Source organism: Anolis sagrei, chromosome 6, assembly GCF_037176765.1.
Source record: "Anolis sagrei isolate rAnoSag1 chromosome 6, rAnoSag1.mat, whole genome shotgun sequence".
In the NCBI taxonomy this organism is placed as follows: Eukaryota; Metazoa; Chordata; class Lepidosauria; order Squamata; family Dactyloidae; genus Anolis; species Anolis sagrei.
Window position 1 is genome coordinate 14,100,335 of NC_090026.1, and position 14,031 is coordinate 14,114,365.

At 41.4% G+C, this 14,031-nt stretch overlaps 1 protein-coding gene across 1 annotated transcript; it reads left to right on the forward strand.

The window, feature by feature from the left end:
* Positions 1 to 2,445: 2,445 nt before the first annotated feature.
* On the forward strand, positions 2,446 to 14,031 carry SLC39A2 (solute carrier family 39 member 2). The gene is made up of 4 exons (XM_060780143.2): positions 2,446 to 2,733; positions 4,749 to 4,879; positions 6,308 to 6,361; positions 12,362 to 14,031. Exons 1-4 carry the CDS (start codon positions 2,619 to 2,621, stop codon positions 12,956 to 12,958), a joined length of 897 nt encoding a protein of 298 aa, XP_060636126.2. The 5' UTR covers positions 2,446 to 2,618; the 3' UTR covers positions 12,959 to 14,031.

Below are 14,031 nucleotides of genomic sequence, written 5' to 3' on the forward strand. Positions count from 1 at the left end.
GGTCGGGTATCTGGGAGGTTATGTGTTTGTATATTTCTTTTTCTTCTTACTTAGGTTTTCTCTTAGTTTTTTGTTTATTTACTTTCTAAATGTTGTTTTTAATGTATACCTTGTAAAACTCAGTAAAGAAAATTAAAAAAATGCCCTTTGATTGTAGGTGAACTATAAATCCCAGCAACTACAACTCCCAAATGACAAAATCATAATTTTTTGAGTGATGGTCACTCCTTGTGTTCTGAGATGTTTTGTTGCCAAATTTGGTGTGATTTCGTTCATTGGTTCTTTTGTTTTTAAGGTACTCATTATGCACTGAGCATTTATATATATATAGATATGTTGAATTAAAGTAGGAAAAGATGAATTAAAAATAAACATGAATGATCCAGAGCTCAATGGAAGTTGCTACTTCTATGGCAGAAAAGCTTCCCTCTTTGAAATATAGAAACTGATCTATTTTTAAGGACTTATTTTTAACCACAGCTGTGGTTTTGCAAGAAGGTTTTAAAAACAGTAATTATGGTTTTGGAATGGCTCAAGATTTGGCTTTCCTTAATGCTGTGCATAGTTGCTTCTTACCAAGTCTGCTTTCTCAAAACTGGAGCAGAGCTGGTGTGATTCACTTATCCAGGAATGGGCAACTTGAAGTCTCCAGATACTGTTGGACTGCATTCTCATCATCCCCTGGCCAGCAAAGCCAACAGCATGAGGTGATGGGAGTCTCAACCCAGTAAGCTCTACAGAGCCATAGGTTTAGGTTATTTTCTCCAGCACTTGTTTCTAACAATATTTCCAAGTGTATATATCACAGGAGCCCATGGTGGCACAGTGGGTTAAACCACTGAGCTGCTGAACCTGTTGACCGAAAGGTCAGTGGTTCAGATCCAGGGAGCAGGGTGAGCTCCTGCTGTTAGGCCCAGCTTTTGCCAACCTAGCAGTTTGAAAACATGTGGATGTGATTAGATCAATAAGTACCACTCTGGCGGGAAGATAACAGCGCTCCATGCAGTCATGCTGGCCACATGACATTGGAGGTGTCTACGGACAGTGCCGGCTCTTTGGCTTAGAAATGAAGATGAGCACCACCCGCCAGAGTTGGACACAATTAGACTTAATGTCAAGGGGAAACCTTTACCTTTACCATATCACTGTAGGTTGGTGACACCATTCTAGGCATGTTTAATGGAAAGTAAATTTCACTATGCATTCAATTAATTCTTAAAGTATTTATTTAGGATTGCAGCATTCATTGTACTAGAGAAAGAAAGTGTGGAGAGGAGAACGAAGATACCAAAGTTGTTGTATTTTCAGTGCCGAAGCTTTTGTTTGCTCTCATCTTGGGGTTTACTTCCCATAGACTCCACCAGAAACCAAAAATGTCACACAGTGTCGGCAATAAGTAATTCCAGAAGCTGGAGTGTCAGGCTGTGGAGCTATTTCTTCACTCTTCATAAAACAAAAGTCTTGATCTTTAAATGTGGGACACTTGGGTGTGGTTCCATCCAGCCTGTCAAACTGGATTTGAAGTTGTCTGCCAAAGGAAGCCAAGCAGGATCAGGATTGTGGGTTGGCCAGATGTTTCTGCAGGTTTTGCCTTCAAACACTTGTTGCCTAGAATATCTCATCCCTATTCTACCTGCTATTCAATTGTTCCAATCGATTGACTATGTTATCTTTCACTGAAAGCATTTCCACATTGCTACAAGTGCCTTGTATGTATATAAACTAATTTTTTTTAATGACATTTAGCTGGAGATCAAGGCATACCTTTCCCTTGCCAGAGGAGGTTACAGCTGCACCTGAACTGGACTGATTCATGCATAGATCCCAACCCACCAGTAGGAGGCCAGTTCTCAATCTTGAGCTAGATCAACTAACTCCAATTTTTAATTATTGTGTTTATCAGAAACTTAAGGTGGGGCCCATGACTTTACCTGCTTGTGGCCTAGTGACCTCACGTTAATGTGGAAAGTCTCCCACAGACTGTTTACTATGTATGCCATTGTATATTTACATAATGAAGGGACTGGAAAGGGCTGGGACGCCAAAGAAGGCGTGAAGTTTCCTTGTTTGGAGTATCGGGATGATTATTTGCAGGCTCCCAAGGAGGTGGCAAGGAACAGAACAGAGCTGGGATGGAGACAAGCAGAGGAGAGTAGTGAAAGGAAGAGAAGAAAGAGGGGAGGAGAGAAGTGGAACGGAAGAGGAGGGTTGGTCAAGACCAATGGAAGGACAGAGAAACAGTAGGGTGCTGCAGAGCATCATGAAGATAAGACAGTAGCAGGGAGTCTTAACTAAATCTTGCAGAAGTGGAAGAAGGAAGTGATACCTCTGGTCACAACTGAGACATCAATTTGCTTATGATCTTGCCAATGCGTCGTTTTTGAATCCTGCATGAGTATGAAGTTGTTCTCCTGATTTTTTGTTCTACCAATCATTCAAGAGGAAGATTATTCAACTACAAGAGTGCTAAGCTTGGCAGGTTTCTCTGAGATGGGATTCAAGTTATGAGAAGATACCTGGCCAGTCTGAGCTGAAAGAAGACAAACACACATCAGTCCAAGACAGGATTTCTCAGTAGCTGTTTCCTCTTCACGCTTTTTCTACCCATCTCTGCAAAGATGGATGACTTGCTGGCAGTGAAAATCGGCTGCCTGGCTGGTGTTTTGGTGATCACACTTTTTTGTGGCCTCATCCCATCCCAGGTCAAATGGTTCCAATTCAACATGGCCAGAGGTGAGGAATCAATGGAAGAGATGCAAGGGGGAGGTCTTCCAGTTTTCAGGGTTGGGTGTAATCTAGTTGAATTACCTGCAAGGAGGAAATATCAGACTGCAAAGTGGAGGCCATGTGTATTTCATTGGGCAAAAAGTTCTGTCCATGGTACTAGAATTAATGTCAGGGGAAAACCTTTACCTACCTATATATTTTTTTTGCAAATAATCCAATTATTTTTACAGTTATAGTAAATGATTCAGGCACCAAACAGAATGATTGTTTTCCCAATTGAACTCTTCCAATTCAATAGGTATTGTTATTTCCAGCATAACTAAGTATTAAAGATTTAAAAAACTCCTCCAAAGTTAAAAGAGCAAACTCAATTCAGAACTCAAATGGTTAAATGCACAGAAATTGAATATTCAAAGTTCAAACAACAGGGCCAGAATGAAGAAGTTAATCCATTTCAGTTTCACATTCATTTTTCTTATATTATCTTACATTTCTCGCACTCAAGATAGGGGAAAATATTTCCAGATTTCTGGTTAATTGTTATCTTTTAGTGATGTGAAATTCTTTCCCATACTTAATCTTAGTAGTAAAATTATTTATTTGGACTGATGCTCTCACCATTCCTCATCATTATTTATGTTGGAACATGCAGTCCAGTTTTTAGGGACTTACACAATTCCTGTTATTTATATCATGTGCGTCACTAATTTTCTTATTGAAGAATGAAACAAGTCATTTAAACAATTTTCTTCCTGTTGTGAAAAAAATCAGGACATGTTCTGCACTGAATTCGCACGTAGTTGTTTTGCACAGAAAAATGCCATTTCCTTTGCAGAAAATGTTTTCTGTGTGAAACAATCACATGTGGATTTGGCGGGGGGAAATAATCCTGAATGGTAAAGAATAACATTAATCCAGGATTTTTTCTGTTCAGTTAGTTCATTGTTTCTCAACCTGGGGACCGGGACCATTGGGAGGGAGTTGCAAGGGGGTGTCAGAGGGGTCGCCAAAGACCATCACAAAACACAGTATTTTTTTGGTCATGGGGGTTCTGTGTGGGAAGCTTGGCCCAATTCTATCATTGGTGAGGTTCAGAATGCTCTTTGATTGTAGATGAACTATAAATCTCAGCAACTACAACTCCCAAATGATGAAGTCTATTTACCCAAACTCCACTAGTGTTCTCATTTGGGCATATTGAATATTTGTGCCAAGTTTGGGTCAGATCCATAATTGTTTGAGTCCTCAGTGCTCTCTGGATGTAGGTGAAGTACAACTCCCAAACTCTTGGTCAATGCCCACCAAACCCTTCCAGTATTTTCTGTTGGTCGTGGGAGTTCTATGTGCCAAGTTTGATTCAATTCCATCATTGGTGGAGTTCAGAATGCTCTTTGATTGTAGGTGAACTATAAATCCCAGCAACTACAACTTCCAAATTACATAATTTGGGCATATTGGGTATTTGTGCCAAATATGGTCCAGTGAATTAAAAATACATCCTGCATGTACTGATGATTTTAACCTGTTAATTGTTTAATTGCTGTTTTGTATGCATGTATATTTGACATAGGCATCAAATTGTGCCTTCTTTGTAAGCCGCCCTGAGCCCCCCCCCCCTTGGGGGTGAGAAGGGAGGGGTAGAAGTAATCGAAATAAATAAATAAATATCGGATAGTAATGTTATGGTCCATAACATTAGCAAAATTACAGTTATGAAGTAGCAACAAAAATCATTTTATGGTTGAGGGTCACCACAACATGAGGAATTGTATTAAGGGGTCATGGCATTAGGAAAGTTGAGAAACACTGAGTTAGTTTGATACTCAAAAACATGTTTTCTGATTGGTTTTTTTGATAGTATTGAATATTCTTTCCATCCCTAATCCGACCTTCCTCATAGGATCTCAGGGCAGCTGATGAGTCACCTCTATAAATTCTTCAGGACTTGACAGATACTCTTGGCTTCTAGCTACATGTGACTCTCAAGTAATAGCTTTCACTCTTCCCTTCATCCCTTTTAGGGAAGCATCGGCGCATCCTTAGTTGCATAGGCTGCTTTGCTGCCGGGGTGTTCCTGGGTGCTTGCCTAATGCACATGGTAGCCGATGCTTTGGGAGACATTCAAGAAGAAATTAAAAAGCGGCAGCGACAGGTGAGTGCCATTGTAGGGCTGTCTCATATTAGATATGCTTGAAAATCTAATGGCCCATGGCTGAGTGGAAGAACCGGTTGTTGGGGACCTCCATGTTGGTGGGACAGTAAAGTCTTTCTGGCGAACTCCGAGAGTCATCCAATGTCCTGGACCCTAGTCCCAAAATACTTCTCAAGCTACTTTAAAATTTGGAATAAAACTTAATTTGGATTGACTGTCATACTGATATGATGTTCAGCAACCGGCATTGCGAAGAAGTCTCTAATACAGGTTGTTTATCTTTTATCTAAAGTTTAGGACCAGAAATGTTCCATATTTTTTTAATACTTACATAATCTTGGATATGGAAACCAAGTCTAAACATGAAATTCATTTGTTTCATATATATCTTATAAACATAGTAGAATCATAGAATCAAAGAGTTGGAAGAGACCTCATGGGCCATTCAGTCCAACCCCCACAAAGAAGCAGGAAAATTGCATTCAAAGCACCCCTGAGAGATGGCCATCCAGCCTCTGTTTAAAAGCCTCCAAAGAAGGAGACACCACCACACTCCAGGACAGAGAGTTCCACTGCTGAACAGCTCTCACAGTGAGGAAGTACTTCCTAATGTTTAGGTGGAATCTTCTTTCCTTAGTGTGAAGCCATTGTTCCACATCCTAGTCTCCAGGGCAACAGAAAACATGCCTCCACCCTCCTCTCTATGACTTCCCCTCACATATTTATACCTGGTCCCCATCATGTCTCCTCTCAGCCATCTCTCTGCAAGCTCAACATGCCCAGCTCATTAAACCACTCCTCATAGGGCTTGTTCTCCAGACCCTTGATAATTTTATTCGCCCCCCTGTGGACACATTCCAGCTTGTCAACATCTCCCTTCAATTGCGATGTCCAGGATTGGAGACTTTTTGCATAGTACTTTGTGCAATATGTTTAATTAATTCTATGAATGAAACAAAGTTTATATACATTGAGCCATCCAGAAAACAAAAGTGTCACTATCTCCGCCACCCATGTGGAAAATTTTGGATTTTGGAATATTTCAGATTTTGGAATTCAAAATATGGGATACTCATTTTGTTTTCCTAAGTTTAAATTGATTAGGTAACAAACAATGGGAAACTTCTCCATTGGAATCTCTGAAGAACTACTGTAAGTCAGAGTAGGTAATACTGTACTGGACTGATCTACGTTCACATCACATTTGCTTCCAGGTCTGCCTTCCCACCTTTGCTTACCTTCTTTGCATTGTGATTGTGCATACTGTGAATTGGGAAGTGCTTTTGGCCAAAAGGCACACACCATCTCACAATTGAAAGAGTTGAATTTAGATTACAAAGATGTTCCAAATTGCTTTAAATCAGAGTACAGCTTTACACTGCTTTCGTTACAGCACCAATCTAACTCTGCCGTTGTGTTTACATACAGGGAGGTTCCACAAACAAACTGAATGCCACCTCTGATGACGACGGTGATTCTGATGTGAGTATGTCAAGTAGTGTATGATCAAGTTTAGACAAAGGGAAGGAATTAATTTGATCTCATTATTATGCAAATGTATTTAATTTCACACCTTCGAAAGACAATGGAAATCTATCTTTTGTGATTTGCAGTTTTGCAATTTTTTCAGTGAATTTTGCTTTTAGCAAACATGCAAAATGTGCATATAATGGCAAAGGAAACCCTGGAAAGGAATATATTAGGGGAAATTATATGTTTTAAAATACTTCTAAATAGTGGATATAAGGCAGGCATGGGCAAACTTCGGCTCTCCAGGTGTTTTGGACTTCAACTCCCAGAATTCCCAGGAATTGTAGGAGTTGAAGTCCAAAACACCTGGAGGGCTGAAGTTTGCCCATGCCTGGTATTAGGCAAAATTGCATCCAATATTGGATGTATTAGGAGAAATGTGTATATATTTTATATTAATTTAAAACAAAATTATCCAGGTCTTGGTGTTTGGGTTTTTTTTAGCATTAATGAATCCCCCCCCCCCCCAAAATCATATGAGGAAATTAACAAAAATCCATGAAAATGCATATAGTCTCACTCATTGGGAAGAAAATGTTTAAATTCATTTGTACATGCAAGAATGAAATATGTGAAGATGTATATCACTAGTAAATCATTACTCAAGCACTTTACTTGGTAGATGTGAAAATGATAACATGTTTATTATAGTTAAGCTGCAAGGTATTATGGATGATGAATTATTTTTAACTTTAATTACAAGCTCAGAGCAAGATTAGCATCATAATCTTGTTCTTTGTATATTTCGTAACCTGTTTTAATCATCTGATCTTGTTCACATGTGGCTGCCGTACTTCTGCCGCAGAAGAGAAACCACAGTAAACTTCAGAGTGTTTAACTTGATCGTTCTGCTCTGAAAATCTTTGTGGTTTTACTTCTGTTTAGGTTTGATGAGCCATTTATTGTTCTTTTCAGGTTGAAGAATGGAGTAAAACAATATAAATGAATGTGTTGTTGAAGGCTTTCATGGCTGGAATCACTGGGTTGCTGTGAGTTTTCTGGGCTGTATGGCCATGTTCCAGAAGCAATCTCTCCTGGCGTTTCGCTCACATCTATGGCAGGCATCCTTAGAGGTTGTGAGGTCAGCGAACACCTCCCAACAAAGGCAGTCTTTGAAGCTGCAAGGCCATTCAACATTAGTCAAGGTGGCCAGTTGCAATATTCACACTTGTGTCCAACAGACAAGAGTTTTTTCTTTCACCCTGGACATTCCAGACATATATAAACCTCACTTGCCTAGTTTCCAACAGACCTCACAACCTTTGAGGATGGCAGCCATAGATGTGGGTGAAACGTCAGGAGAGAATGCTTCTGGAACATGACCATACAGAAAACTCACAGCAACACAATATAAATGAATACCATTCAGATGGAAATGCTTATTCCCCCCCCCCCCTTTTTTTTAAGGCTTCTAACTTTAAGACTACTCATAGCTCAGGGCGCGAAATGGCAAACACAAATTTGTGTCATAGAATCATAGAATCAAAGAGACCTCATGGAAGAGACCTCATCCAGTCCAAACCCCTGCCAAGAAGCAGGAATACTGCATATAAATCACCTCTGACAGATGGCCATCCAACCTCTGTTTAAAAGCTTCCAAAGAATCCTTATAAAGTCTCGATAGACTTTATAAGGATTGTGTCATATTTGTTTGATTTTCTGCAAAGATGCAACTAAATGACGCACCAATGTGTAAGACACACTGGAAACATATGAGAGTCCAAGCTACAGGTTCAGAGGGCTTGATCAACTATGTTTTTCATTCATACTCTTTGGTTTAGCCAACTAAGACAATGAATTTTGTTGTATAAGCAGTATAATGGCTTAGTAGGCGGGGTCAGTTGAAAACTACAGAGGCATAAATCCAAAGTCAACATGAAGTTTATTTGGTCCCATCACTACTATATCAAGAATGGTCAAATACAATATGCAATCAGGGCTCCTTTTGTGATCCAAAAGGCCCCAAGAGGTCAATTATTTTTTTGGGGAGGGGGGAATTCAAATATTTGTTTGCCTCAAAAAATCCTGTAGAGGGCATGAGGACATTTTTGCCACATTTTTGTCCCCTCCTGTACCATTTTAGCCTATTTCTAAAATAGGAAGCGTAGTGATTTCCAGTTGCCAAAAAAGACTTCTTTAATATCTGAAATGGTCCAAGGTCACCAAAAGCAATGCCTCTCATCAGGCCCATAGCCAGGATTTTGATTCGGGGGGGGGGGGGGGGGGCTGATTCTGAGTGAAATAGGGTCTACCCTAGCAAACCTTTTGTATCGTTACCCCAATACATATGGGATGTATTGAGCATGGTGCTCAGATCATGATATGAATAAACATAACAGTTTAAATAATGTACCAGTAAGGCCTTTTCGCAGACCACCATGAGAATTTGGGGGGGGGGGGGGCTAAAGCCCCCCAAGCCCCCCCCCCCCCCCGCTACATGCCTGCCTCTCATACTCCCAACATCTCCATAAGCAATGCCTCTCATCTTCTCAAAGTCTCCAAACAATGCCACTCATACTCCTAAAGTCTCCAAAACAGATGACTGTTGTGATCCCAAGGTCTCTAAAAGCAATGCCTCTCATACTCCTAAGATCTCCAAATCCTCTGTAATCTTCTCCCAAAGTCTCCAAAAACAATGCCATTCATGCTCCCAAGGGCTTCAAAAACAATGCCTCTCATGCTCCTAAGGTCTCCAAAGACTATGACCCTAGTTCTCACAAGGTTTCCAAAAGCAATGCCTTTTGTGCTCCCAAGACTTGCACAAAGTATGCCTCCCATGTTTCCAACTGGATGGCCATCTGTTAGGGGCTATTTGAATGCAATATTCCTGCTTCTTGGCAGGGAGTTGGACTGGATGGCCCATGAGGTCTCTTCCAATTCTTCGATTCTATGATTCTACTTCAAGCCCCTTTGTGAGAAGAAAGTCATTAACATGTAACAACAAAGGGCCCATCGAGATAGGACCTTTATTGCGGTATCTACTTCAATAAAGCAGGGGTTGTCCAGACAACGTTCTGGACAGTCCTGAATTAATTCGCTACAAACCAGGAAAACCCTGGTTTGTAGCGAATTAATTTGATAATGGATTTATTCCATGCCATCTTGGAAGGCGCAGGATAAATCTACGATTTCCGGGTCTGAATTGCAGAATACTGCGGTCCAGACAGTATTCCCACAGTTTTCTGGGTTAAATAAGCCCAGTAAACTGTGGGAATACCCACACCCCTCGCCCCAAGCCCCCAGACCTCTTAGAAAAGTAATAAAAATGTATATGCCCTCCATTACAAGTCTCAACCAGCTCTCCCGGCACGTAGAAATGACATGCCAGGAGCGCGGAGGGGGCCAGTTGAGGCTCGTAATGGAGAGCACATAAGTTTTCATTACTTTCCTAAGGGATCTGGGGCTTGGGGGAGGGGGATAGGGCCTCCAGATGTTCTCTCAGGCTAGTCCCAAGAGAACGTCTGGACACCCACCCCAGAAAGCCCGCACTTTCTGGGGTGGGTGTGGACAGGCTCCCAAAAACATCTGCGTTTGTTAATGTGGATGCTTCTGGGATAAAGGCCTGTCTGGATTCGGCCAAAGAAAGTTCTGAATTACTACTCCCATACTCTCTTGTCATTGGCAAGACCTTGCTGGGCTTCTGAGAGCAGAAATTCAGAAGGTCACAAATGTTCCCCTCTACAGGTTAGCTGTTAGTGGAAATCCAACCACATTCAATTCGTATATGTCAGACCTTCGAGGTCCACAAAACTTGTTTTTACATGTTTCTGTTTACACTGAAGTACAACCATATTTTTTTCTTTCTACAGAGCAGAAATAATATAGAGTTCTAAACAATGACTACAGGAAGTAATTTGGCTGATAGAAGTTCTTGACCTCCACCTGCTGGTTTAACTTTAACATTGACACCAGGAGACTTGTGACTTGAGCACATGGAGTTACAGATTTGTAGAGAAGCATTAGGGTCTGTCCCTATAGTGATGGCAATAATGCTCATCAGTCGCAAGTTACTCTGTGAAACTTTTACTCCTTCCCATCCTACTGTTTTCTTGAAGCATTCCTGACCCCTTCTTGCCTGCCTTCACATTCATCACACAGGGGAAAGCTTGTCAAGTCCTCCCTCCTTTTCCCCCTTCTCAATCAGCCAAAAAAAAAATCTCTCTTTTTATCTATCTTTTTGCTTCTCTGCTGCTTCTGCCACCATCTCCTCAGCCAAAGCCTGCCCTCCTTTGCTCTCTGTATGCAGCAGTTCTTTCTCAATTTTCAGCAATGAAACAGGACAGGGAAGGATACTTCCCATTCCACATGTTTTTAGCCTTAAAGAGCAGCTCAAATCACAGTAGCAGCTCAAAAGACAATTATTCACCCATGGTGAGAGATCCCTCCTACATGGTCATTTCAATGATGAATGGGAACACATGAAGGCTGGAAGTAGTTTAGTCTCCTGTGATAGACTCCATGTCTCTCCATCATTGAAATGGGCCTGAAGTGTCCTTGGATGAGGAAATAAGTTTATTTATTTATTTCATATCAAAAGCATTGCATAAATTAGTATTAAACTGATAAAAAGATAAGGAGCACAAGTGGCTAAATATTGACCAAAAGCAGGCAACAGAGATTGCATTGCCTGTTGTCTTCAACAATTCTTCCTCTGTATGTGAGGCAGGACATTGCGGACAAAGAAACAGATGTGGAGTTGTCTGTTCTGCTCCAAAGTCACACAAAGTGTGGGATTCTTTTAGCTAGTGCCATTTTGCCAGGTTGTCTTTTGATCTGCCCACTCCGCTTCTGAGTCTATTCAAGGACTTCCAGGTTGCCCATTTTTGGTTTGCCCCTGGAGGAAGACCCTCACGGGGGGCCATCAAATTGGAATTTCTTGGTTTAGCTACCCAGAGGGATACCCTTTCTGTTACTGGGGGAACGTTAAGAGGAGTGGGGGTTCTCATTAAGCTTTCCCTTGATTTGAGTCTACTGCGAGGAGGCTGATAGCCATGCAGTGGGTGACTTTCACGGCATTCAACCTTATTTCTCTCACAGTTAGCAGCAACTTCGTGTTGCATATCAGAGGGAGCAATGCCAGCTAGCTTGTAGAGTTTATCAACAGGTGTAGGCTTAAGACATCCTGTGATTATTCTGCATGTTTCGTTCAGGGCTATGTTCACCTGCTTCACATGGGCAGACTTGTGCCAAACAGGGCAGGCATACTTGGCAGCTGAATAAGACAAAGCCAGGGCTGAAGTTATTATTAATTTTGGGTCTGCATCCCATGTGCTATCAGTAAGTTACCACGGGATGTTATTGCGTGCAGCTACTTTGTGCTTGGTGTTCATGCAGTGTTTCCTGTATGTTAGTGTTCGATCTAAGGTGACACTGAGATATTTCGGAAACAAGTCAATGTGATAAAGTCCTTAGTTGAAAAACAGTAGCCTTTTAATCTGAAACCTATCTATTGGTTCAGGATTAATTTTTTAGCTCTGATCTGTTAGAATAAAGCGATGGATGGAGGCAGTCACTGGGACTGACACAGAAAGCAAGCTGCCAAAATAATCTTATGTTATCAACATAAAATCTTTGCATCCTAAAACCTAAGGCCACTTCCACAGTGCTGAATAAATCACCTCATTTTCTGCTTTGAACTAGAATATATGGCAGCGTGGACTCAAATAATCCAGTTCAAAGCAGATATTGTGGGATTTTTCTGCCTTGATATTCTGGGTTCGATGGCTGTGTGGAAGGGCCCTAAGACATTATCACATAGACTTCCATGGAAGATATTATCTAATTCATCAGATGCACAGAATACCATTCTGTATTTAATCTGTTAACCTTCTAGATGCCATAAATTTTTCATTTTTTGATTGTACCAAACTAGCATGGCTAGGACATTGCTAATTAAGGCACATTTTATTTATTTCAATCTCTCTTTTCCTTTTTGTTTTCTCCCCATGGCAGGGATATCCTTTTGGCGAGCTAATAATCTCACTCGGCTTCTTCCTTGTGTTTATTATCGAGAGTGTGGTTCTTCATTGCTGTCCCCGGGCTGTTCATGCTCACGGCGACCATGAAAGTCAAGACAATCACAAGGACCTTCCAGAAGCCCACAGCTCATTACGGGCGTTTGTGCTCTTCCTCTCCTTGTCCTTCCACTCAGTCTTTGAAGGCCTGGCTATTGGGGTTCAGAAGCAGGTAACAGCGGCTGTTCAACTTTGTCTAGCAGTGCTCATCCACAAGGCCATTGTGGTCTTCAGCTTGTCACTGAAGTTGGTGCAGAGCGGGACCAAGGTCCAGTGGAGACTACTTTACCTGGTGGTCTTTGCGTTGATGTCTCCAGCTGGCATCGGCGTGGGCATCGGCGTCTCACTTTCCAATAGTGATGGGAGCAGCCTGGCACAAGCTGTGCTCGAAGGATTGGCAGCGGGAACTTTCCTCTATGTCACCTTCCTGGAGATTCTTCCATACGAGCTGCGGTCACACGAAAGTCCCCTCACCAAGTTCTTCTTCATTAGCCTAGGCTTCTGCATCATGGCCGTCATTGCCATTTGGGCATAAAAGATTGTTGACATTGTGATGCCTGGAAAAACATTTGACAACTGCATCTCAAGGCTCTCTTGAGCTCGTCTCTTTCAGGCACCATTATATCTTCATGTCTTTGTGGGAGAGCTGGGACAACAATGGCCACTTTGCATGAGGACTAGTTGTCATTTAGCTCTTCTTTGCTTCTTGATCTACTTGAATTTGCAAGTTTTGTCTTTTCCCTTTCCTTTCTTAAATTGTGTTCCTTAAATTGTTTTAAAACTGTAAACTTCCTGAGTGTGTCAACAGAAAGGTATCAAAGAACCCTACCATCATTACATGATTTAAGGAATTGATCCCTTGAACCCACCTTAAACTTGGGGGAGCTTGTCCATGCAATGGAGATCTGAGACAAAGTCAAGTGGGGTACATCAAGATAATGGGGCTATACCCTTCTTGCTATTGTGCCACTGTATCATTATAAGGAGCCCCCAGTGGCACAATGGGTTAAACTCTTGTGCTGGCAGGACTGCTGACCAAAAAGTCAGCCGTTCAAATCTGGGGAGTGGGATGAGCTCCCATCTGTTAGCTCCAGCTTTCCATGCGGGGACATGAGAGAAACCTCCCACAGGATAATAACACATCTGAGCGTCCCCTAAGCAACGTCCTTGCAAATGGCCAATTCTCTCACACCAGAAGCAACTTGCAGTTTCCCAAGTCCTTCCTGACACAAAAAAACACTTCACATTATGAAGCTTCCCACTTATAGATCTCCATCACCTGAGGGAGCTCCTTCAAGTTTAAAGTGGGTTCTGAGTGACATTTATAATGATGGCAATAGTGGCACAATCACAAACATGTAACAGAAATGAATATAGAACAGTTACAGATTAATAACTATAGGTTATGAATCCATAACTACAATGTAAGATGCTAGGCACTGTGAAATAAAACAGGCAACAGCAATTCGTGTAGTGAAAACGTTCGAGAGGATCTGTAGAGTTCTTTGGCCAAACCATGGCTTAAGAGGGAAAAGGAATTCTTTTCAACTCATCATCTTTCTTGAGCTACTGGAAGACTGTAATGACTTTAATAATGATAATTATAAC

Excerpts from the sequence above, each read along its gene's own strand:
- SLC39A2 (XM_060780143.2), top strand. The coding sequence starts at position 2,619 with ATGGATGACTTGCTGGCAGTGAAAATCGGCTGCCTGGCTGGTGTTTTG. Across the intron at positions 4,880-6,307 it reads TTAAAAAGCGGCAGCGACAG|GGAGGTTCCACAAACAAACT; the intron begins GTGAGTGCCATT and ends GTTTACATACAG. Across the intron at positions 6,362-12,361 it reads ATGACGACGGTGATTCTGAT|GGATATCCTTTTGGCGAGCT; the intron begins GTGAGTATGTCA and ends TCCCCATGGCAG.